Source organism: Telopea speciosissima, chromosome 1, assembly GCF_018873765.1.
Source record: "Telopea speciosissima isolate NSW1024214 ecotype Mountain lineage chromosome 1, Tspe_v1, whole genome shotgun sequence".
Lineage (NCBI taxonomy): Eukaryota > Viridiplantae > Streptophyta > Magnoliopsida > Proteales > Proteaceae > Telopea > Telopea speciosissima.
The window spans coordinates 26173446-26183513 of NC_057916.1; the positions used below are offsets into that span (position 1 = coordinate 26173446).

At 39.6% G+C, this 10068-nt stretch overlaps 1 protein-coding gene across 1 annotated transcript in view; it reads left to right on the forward strand.

Moving 5' to 3' along the window:
- LOC122670501 (uncharacterized protein At5g03900, chloroplastic) overlaps window positions 1–1612 on the forward strand; it is a 49217-nt gene extending 47605 nt beyond the window's left edge. Inside the window, exons 12-13 of the mRNA XM_043867411.1 lie at window positions 8–151; window positions 1406–1612. Of these exons, the coding sequence (XP_043723346.1) occupies window positions 8–151; window positions 1406–1549 (288 nt within the window). The 3' untranslated portion in view covers window positions 1550–1612. The remainder of the gene's footprint in view (window positions 1–7; window positions 152–1405) is intronic.
- The last annotated feature ends 8456 nt before the right edge of the window (window positions 1613–10068 follow it).

The window sequence follows — 10068 nt, forward strand, 5'->3', positions numbered from 1 at the left end:
TTTGCAGATATATGCTGGCTCCTTTTTTGCAATTCCTCTGTTCCGCTGGTTCTTCTTTCGCAAGAGAAATGCTGAAATAGAGAAGAGAAATCAGGCAAGGGAACAACGAGCTCGGGCACTTGAACTGCCAGAGTTGCCTCTGAGGCGAAAGGTAACTATTAAAAACAGGGAATATTTCTTCTACTTATTTTCTTATAAGAATGACAACTTGTGCATATAATTGATAATGATGAAAATAACTTAGGAGTCAGGGTTACTCAAAAATGTTCCTGCACCCAACTCAACTACTTCAGTAGTGTTAGTTTCTTTATATTTGTTGCCACCACCACAATTGCATAACCACCATCATCAGCATCATCTACAACTTTTTCATCTTCATTGATCTAAACAACTTAATCTGCGCACCCTTTCCCTCCCCACCCCCCCCCCCAAAAAAAAAATACTCTGCATGCGGCTCATGCCTGATATGGATTCAAGCACAGGATGAAATTCTAAGATCTGTAAACAACTTATATACAATTTTTCAAGATTTTAATCTGCGCACCCTTTCCCTCCCCACCCCCCCCCCCCCACCCAAATAAATATACTCTGCATGCAGCTCATGCCTGATATGGATTCAAGCACAGGATGAAATTTTAACTCGTGATCTGTAAACAACTTATATACAAATTTTCAAGATTTGAAGACTTGGTGGGTTGAATCAGGACTTGATTTCCCCTTATTTTTCTTCTACTGTTGCCATTTCATTATGAAATGTCGGATTTACTTAGATTTAGTTCAGCTTTTGTGAGAAGTAAGGTCTATTTCATAGTTGTCAGGGCATCGCCTAGGCGTCCATGCTCTTTCTTGGGTCAATGGCGATAGCACGCCTTGTTGACACATCACGAGTTTACGTTGTTTTATGTTTATTGCTTTGTTTCTCTATGAATATGTTTATATTATATCGTATGTTTTGTTTATTGTATATTGGTTTTGTCATATTAGTCCATTACTAGCAAATTATATCATATTGCATTGATATGACTTTTATGTTGTACATAAACTTTATTTATATAATAATAGGGAGAGAGTTATGTATGCCGCTGCCGCCAACTTTCGGTATGCTAGCAGCATACACAAATCACAGGGTTGGACACATGAGGGCAAGTGGGTCTTTTCCAAAGGGGGAGGAGAGAGGATGACACATGTTGGGCACCCTGGCAGCGTGCCCAGTCTTTTCTCATATAATTATCATTGTCATATTACATATAGTCCTATACTGCACATCTAGGGCGCCAAGGTGATGCCTAGCGGGCACCTTATCGCACTAGTCGCCTAGTCACCATGATAACTATGGTCTATTCCCTTGCCAATTTATATTCTTACGTGTATGACACTAATTTGTTTATGCTCTGTATAATCACAGCTTCTAAGTGCTCGAGACATGGCTCAACGGACTGTAATTAGCCCAGAGCGTATTGTATATAGTACTGAGAAGGACTTGTATGACCAAGACTATGAGGCCCGAGAGTGGGACCAGAGATTTCGGGAGATCGAGAGGTCTGATTGAAGCTCAGCATGTCTCATATTTATTGTGCCATTTCATTTTATACCATAGCAGGTGATGATTAACAACAGGAAGAAAAGAAAAAAGAAAAAAGAAAAAAAGGTAAGAAGCAAATCTCGAGGGGTTGCAGTAAAGGTTTACTGTACCTTCTGTATATTCTGTTTGCCACATACGTGCAATAGGAAAGAAGTGGTGAAGGTGGGAGGAGGTCAGCTGTAATGTGATTTTGTTTGTTAATAGTATTTGCAAACCCAAACATTGAAGAGCATTCAATCATCTGCTTCATTAATCAGCCGTTATATTGTTTATCAGTAGATCACAGACTGTTCCTCACAGAAAGGGAAAGGGTGGGTTGGAGGAGTTGGGTGTGGTATAATAATGTCCTTTTAGCCACCAGAATGAGAAATGGAAATACGGAAGCTTTCTTTCAAATTTGCTGGCTGTTTAGTAATTTCTTGCTGTTTGTCCCGATAAGTTGATTCGTATTTTCAATGGTATCATATCAAGTATATTATGCTATGGTATATACTAAAAGGAAAAAAGATCTGTACTTGGTGGTGTTTCCCACACCCTCTCACAGAGTACCTTGAGATGATGCCTCTGTCCCTGCCCAGGCGTGCTCACCCATTGGCCCAAACGCGGCATGCAACCAAGTAGAGATTTCTTGCCCATATTAAAAATATCAAAAATAAAAAATATACTTGCACAACTGTACATTCAACCATTCAGAAGAAAAAAGCTCTGTGAATCCTGCGGCAACCCACGCTTGCATTTATGGAGTTGAGAGCAGGCAAAACTTGGCCTGGAAAGCTTGAAGTACCTGTGTGTTTGAGGATGGGCAGGTCATCTCTCAACACTGAAATGCAAAATGCTACTAGACATGTTGAAAGAAGCATAAAATGATTTAAATGAAGGAAAAAAAACTGAATATTTGTGATTTGGTGAAACAGCCCAGGGTTCAGGATCGTCTCCAGGGAGCAGGGAACACCCAGGGCACTGCCAGCCGTTGGGCTGTGCCGCACACATCCCTAGGTGTGCACCAAGATGTGTGCGGCACAGCTCAATCGCTAGATGCCCCTTGGCAGCATCTTGGGCGCATGCTTCCTTGGAGACAAGCTAAATTCCCTGTGGTGTGCTCAGTTCTGAGAAGTCCGCCTACTCAACTGATGTCCCACACTGTTGGATTTGAAGAGCAACCAAAACGGTAAGACCCTCTAATTTTCTTGCAGATCGACCAGGGACGAGAGAGACGAGGGGGGGAAAGAAGAAATCTAAAATTGTGACTTGAGTTTTGCAGGTTAAAAGAGTAGGAGTGGTGCCGATCCGTATCAGTATCTGATACCCCACTAGGTCGCAATCCGTGCCAGGGTTGTCCAGGTATCGGTTTCAATAATGGATCAGCCGATATGACCAATCAAGCTCTTGATACAATTCTCTCAAGGGAGTAGCGAACCACCAGTGCAAGCCCTGGATCGGCGCTCCAACGACTTTATCTGCAGGTAGGGGAGGGTTTTAAATTTATTGGTGTAGGGGAGTTTAGGGATCAAAAGCCATTTTCTCTTTTTCGAAGTCTCTATCAGCATCATTGAATCCTATCTTATGAAAATAAAAGCAGGGTGAATCCTAACGCGCCAAAACCTCATAAATTGTCGGTTCAACCATTGAAGGAGAAAACTTGGGCTGTTCTTATTGTATTCAATTCAAATGTCACTTCAAAAAAAAAAAAACAAAAAACAGAAGATTGCTGTCAGACTGTGTGGCCCTTACAAGTGGGATTGAGCTCCTTAACAGGAAGCCCAGCACGCCACTAGGGGGGGGGGTTGGGCATCAAGCCATTGGGCTGTGCCGTACATATCCCTAGGCATGCGCTGAGATGTGTGCGGCACAGCCTAACCCTTGGATGCCCCCTAGCACTCCCTAGGCGCTGAGCTCCGTGGAGAGGAATCGGATCCTTACAAGTGTGGGTCAATGATAGTGTAGACGTGGCATTAATGGGGTGACATTTTTTCATTTAAGGGTGTGTAATAGTCATTTTGCATGGTCCTATGTCTGGGTACCTGACATGGATCGTTTTTCCCCAAAAAAATATCACTTCAAATGTATGCGAATTTATTATTCGATACTATTAGTTCATTCCTTTTGGACACTATTCATGCAGTTAGCCAAATAATTACAAGGAAAAGGTTCAAGCGCTGTCGGGGCAGGGAACGTCAGCAACTTTGTGTCTCTCCCTTTTTTTCTTTCTATGAAATGATTTTGTTGCCTTCTTGTATGCGACACCATTTTGTTACACCTCATTCATATGCTCACTTATGCTGCTTGCTTAGAGAACCCTATTCCTTACCAAAAATGTTTAAAATTCGTGTACGCGTATGCACAAGATGCCGTGTCTTGTGTGTTACTGTTAACACTCTAGTCTTAGCTATAGTCAATGTTAGGATCCCTGCTTCTAAATAAAAATTTCAGCTATAGTCAAGGTTGGGATCCCTGCCTCTCTGGTGCTGACCATTGGGTTTGTCCTAAGGGTGTCAATCCGGTACTAAAACCGTATACCACAATTGATACTGCACCGTATTATCATACCGTACCGAATAAAATTCGGTATGGTACCGGTATGAAAATTGGTATCGTACTCGGTATAGTACGGTATCAGTATGAAGGTTAAAACCATCAATGCATACTGATACAATACCGTTTTATCAAATACAATATAATAACAAAAAAATAACATATTGAATACCATATATAAGTATAATACCGAATATCATACCAAATACCATACCGCATATAAACCGTACCGAAACCATACCGAATCAATACAATATCGGTATGAAAAATTCACCATTTATCCGGTATGATAACGATAACAATATGGAGTATTTGATTTATGTATTGTACCGAAACTAACCAAATACCAGTACCGTACCAGATTGACACCCTTAGTTTGTCCATACTCTAAGTTAGGGAAGCTTAATTACCCACTAAGGTGGTAGTTGCTTTTATAAGAAAGCAGAGTGGCGGCTATTGTCTCTCTAATGAGGAGGGGGAGGTCCCTCTTATGTCGAAATGGTGGACTTTCATCTGGAACTTGAGAATCTGCCCTGAATTCAAAATTTTCTTGAGGCGGATCTTGCATAAATGAGCTGCCTTGAATGCCAGAATTGACAAGGGGAGAAAGATGCATGGATAATACATTTTTCTTTTGTGAGAATAATGTGGAATCTCTTTGACAATTTTTGTTTCATGCGACTTTTCTGAAAAGACTTTGGGCTAGCTAGCTACAAGAGTCCTTGGTACGTCTGTAGTCTGAATTCCTTGTGACTCCAATTTTCAAACTCTTTGTAGTTGGTCTGAAATCCTTGTGACTCTATTTTTAACTCTTATGTACTTCGTTTTTTATTTCTTTATCAATTGATGAGTCTCACTGGTTCTTCAGTGTTTTGGCTAGCTACCACATGTTACTTTCTGTGGATTCATAGGAACCAGGTTTTGTTCAAGTAAAATAACGTCAATTGCTTCTTCTCTCTGTTATTGGTGAAGCCTGATTTCAGTCCAGAAAATGGTTTCGAGGATCGTCAGAGGGCTGTTTCGGTCTCGAAACAAGCTTGAATGGCCTAAAAAGCGGATACAAAACCGTCAAAGGCAGTGAGTTGTGTAGAGCTCGTCAAGAATTTCAAAACGATATGTATTTCGACATATGTTTAGTTTTGGTCCAATCTTGACTAGTTGTTCTTTTTTGGGTTTTAAGGGTATTTTTGTACTTTCTGGGTTAGGGCTTCTCTATATATTGTTCTTTTCTCTGAGAGGGCTGGTAGTGAAGGTTTGTAACATTTCAGAGATAGTGAAAACTTGCTCTGTTGCTCGATCGTGGATGTAGCTTCCCATCTTGGGGGTGAACAACGTAAATCCTTTGTGTTATGCGTTGTCTGTTATCTCTTCTCATTCTTATTCATTTTCTTCTGCAATTCGCCACTTCTGGGCGTTGTTTTCTTAACACTCTCTCCTTACCTGTACTAAAAGAATTTAACTTTTGACACCCTGAATATACCTACCAAGAATCATAAACAAAAGGGAGGCATACCTAGTGCACGAGGTTCCTACCACTGTGGGGTCTGAGAAGGGTCATAATACACGCAGCCTTAACCCCCACTTCACGGAGAGGCTGAGTCCAAAGACTCAAACTTGTGACCACTTGGTCACAATGGAGCAACCTACAAAGAGTCATACTATTATTATTTGTGCTGGGGATTTTGACCCAGTAACTAATGAGGCTGGTTGGGCAGTAATTATTGTCTATCAAAGCCAGTTTAGCGCTGGATAATGGTTTTACAGGACAAGAGATTGAAGCATAGGGCAGGAGTGTTCTTCAAGGAATCACAGCTGGGAGGAAACTGAGATTCCAATGGGTAGAAGTATATATGGACAGATTTTAAGGAGATGAGAAGTCTTATGCCTAAAGCTGAGGAGGTTAAACGGACATGGCCGGGATTGTTTTCATACTCTTCAAAATACATTTGTATTGTCATTTAAGTTTGAGACCTTCTCGTAATTAAGAATTGTGACAGTTTGGTGACGAGATTAGCTCGATCTAGGGCTGTAAATGGATAACCGAAAATCCAAATTTGATCCGCATCCGCATCCGCATCCGTTTCGGAGCATCCGAATTCGTTTAGAGATATCCGGAAAAAAATTAAAATACTCTGATAAAAATCTGAATCCGAATACTTAATTATAAAAAATTAAGTAAATAATGATCTTAAGGGTTTTTTAAGATTCAACAGGTTCTAGAATATGAGGAAAAGAGAATCATGATCTAAAACTATGGATTGAGAGTGAATTGTATCTACTAGGGGGAGGAAGGTTCGGGTTACACAAGGCAGAGGTGTAAACAGATGGTCGAAAATCCGAATTTGATCCGCATCCGAATCCATTCGAATCCGGTTAGAGGTATCCGAATTCGACCAAGAAATATCCGAATCCTATTACATCCGATCCGTATCCGAGCCGAATCCGATCCGTTTATAGGCCTAGCTCGATCGCTATCTATCTCAGCGAGTTAGGGTAGGAAAGTGGAGAGGTGCCACCAATAACAATGTTTAAAACTTGTTATCAAAAACAAAACAAAAAAAAAACAATATTTAAAACTTTGTATTATCATTAAGGGAGAGTTTTTTATGTCTAGGAGTGTAGTCTACGCTAGCGCTCCCATGTGTCTATCTCTCTCCTCCCCTCTCATAAAATGGCTCTGCTACTCCTTGAAATGATTCCTTTTGACTAACAACAATTTTTTCCAATCCAGGAGTGTAGCTTACACCGGCAAGAAACACCCAATGACTGCCATTGGAAAGGAATCATTTTAGGGAGCAATGGTGTCATTTTAGTAGAGGGGAGGATAGAGAAACACACATGGGAGTGCTAGCATAGACTACGCTCCCAGACAGAAAACATTTTCCCTATTGTTAAAGCTCTAAGTTTGTTTGTTTCATTCATAAAAGCAAAAAGGACAGAGTTTTCCTTCAGCCACGAATGGAAATCCACGAATGGAAATCCAATGACTCAGGCGGTTTCAAATGCACACAAGGGATATCAAAAGGGTATTTTGGGAAAATACTAAAAGCTAAGAGTGGTTTACCAACCCTAAGATGTTGGGAATCTATTCACAAGGGATATCGAAAGGGTATTTTGGGAAAATACTAAAAGCTAAGAGTGGTTTACCAACCTTAAGATGTTGGGAATCTATTCACAAGTGGTGGAGGGAAACTTGGTCCTAAAAAAAAGTTGCTTGTTTTTTACTTTTGGGTCCTTCTGGGCGTCACTATGCCTATGAAGTATAATGCTTCACTATTTGCTATTTGACAATACATGAGTTAATCTATGTGATAGCGGAACCGACATACATCTCAATGGCCAAATTTTAATCCAAAGTAAGTAAGAAAATTTGCTCAAAACTCTGATGCAAAATTCTACTAAAATGCCATCAACTAGAGATGAATATAAAATACAAAATGGCATATTTTGTACTTTTAAGTACTTCAAATCATTTCAAGTTGAAATTGTACCAATGATATGCTTGCATGGTCCTCTAACTTAACCCATGTACTATAAAATAGCAAATAGTGAAGCGGTATACTTCACTAGACACAATGACGGGGAAGAAAATCCTTTATTTTTAATCCTTCCCCACTTCCATAAGGAGTGTTTGGATGGAGGGTTTGATGGTGGGAAGCTATAATATGAAAAGTCTGATAACAATCTTAAAATTTTCAAAAGATGGCTTGTTAGGTTAGCAATAGTAGAAAAATTGTGGTTTAGGAGATCATTCCTGTCGGACCATTGTCTTTCCTACACCTCTTTTCAAAATCCCATTAAATTTGATAGGACTTTTGAGAGAGATTGAAGGAAAGTTCAAATGCTTAAATTTTTTTTTTTTTTTTTTTGGTAAGACAAATGCTCAAAGTAAAATAGAGAAAAAGAACGCTAGCAGCATCTCCTATGCACAAACAGCAACTGACGACCCCACCCCAGTTGAATGTGAGTGTGAAACGCTCCCACTGGCCCCATGCTGGCACAGTGGCCATGCGGGCAGCGATCCCCATCCCATTTTGGAAGAAAGTTTTCAGTATGGGAATGTGGCTCCTGTGATTGTACCGTTGTCTCTCTCCTCGGTTTCTGTAAAATGAGTGACCTCCCTGCCTTCCATAGAGATGAACCAAAAGGGAGGCATTGATTGATTTAAAATATCATAGGAGCCATGCTTCCAAACAAAGAACACATCCCCTAAATTTTAATCCCTTTATCCTAAGGAAAGGCCAACCGAATAGGCCAAGGGGATTGAAGAAATACCACTTTTCTTCATCTTATTTCCTTGTCTTATACCTCAACGGCTCAACAACACAAATTTTTCCACCCCACCTTCTCCAACAACCAAACGGTGCTTAATAGATCATATGGAATTCCCTTTGTAAGCACATAATATTGTTTAAGACTTTAAGGTAACTTGTGACCTCAGGAACTTCCTGATCATATAGCATTTGAAATATGAAGATGCCACGCCAATCTCATCAAAGTCTCTTGATAATGTAAAGTAGGTATTGATTATTTTTTTTAATCTCCTATGGGTGAATGGTGGGTGAATTGTGGTTAATTGAACCCTTGACTTATCTATCCAACAATTAAAATTATCACATCATCCTTCCACGTGAATAAAATTAGTGAACCACCCTCATAAATTTATAAATTTATCAGGTCGGCCCTTCTAAAGCAACTCATTGCCAAATATAAATTGCTCTTCCCCTGCCTTTATAAAAAATAATGATAACATTGATGATTGACAACATATATAATGTAAAAACAATAAAAAAATAAAAAATAAAAAACAAAACCCTCCAAAACTGTGACCTTTCACATCTGCCTGCCCCTTCCCATTTGAAAGGGTTTCATTATTTATTTGATATTCCATGTAAAGAATTGCTGTATCCCCCCTGTTACATTGTTCCTCTAATGTGTATAGTATCGCTGACTAATTTACCCTTCCTCTATATTTGGGAAGTTGGGTGTTCTTGATGAGATCCTAAAAGTATGATAATCTGTAATGAGTGAAATGAATTTATGCTTGGATAGCATGTCATGAACCACATAGCATTTTCACGTTAGCCTGCAAGAAGAGAAGCAATGTATCAGTTACATGAAAACAGAATATATGGAGCAAAAAATCTGATACTGGACATAGCTAATACAAATTCATCTTTAACAAATCTCAAGTCCTGTTTTTGTTGTACAACACTACTCACTATGACTAGAACAGTCAAATTACATCAACTTGGTTCAACAAACTTAGGATTCTAGACCAACAGTTTTTCACAGTTTCGCGGTTTACTGAACCAAAGGCAATTCCCTCTGATTATCAGTCATGCAATTCCCTCTTCAACCTAAATTAATGGAGTGACAGTTCCCAAACCGATTCGATTGATGTAATGACTAGGACCACCTTATCATGTCGTTTTTCACCTTAGAAGAACTTCCAGGCAAGACCCCTTTTGGGTTTTCTTTTTCTTGGAAGAGGAAAGAAGTATATGAATATATTGCCTGGAGGAGAAAGACCTTCCAGGCATATTAGCTTCATGGGTCCCCAGGGCAATTCAATCAAGATTCATGGAAGTAAGAAGATGCCACACCAAAATGAACAAAATTGACAAGATTGAGATTACTTCACTTTCGGCACAAAAGGCAAAAGAAACCAAAATGAACTTTGTCTGCTTGTACACAAGTAACTTTCATTAATGAAAAGATTCGCCAGCATGATTGCATATAGGGATAAGACCAATGATGGAACCATAGATTTTCTTCTAAAATACAATTATAGTAGACAGAATGCTTCAACTCCTGATATTACTGAGTATTATAAATTCCGTATTTGTAGGCGCAGACTAACAATTTGCAGGGTCTCGATCATCAGGTATAGTTCCCCTAAGAAAACTGTGACAATTGAATGATCCTGACCATATATGATCAGTTCAGACTTC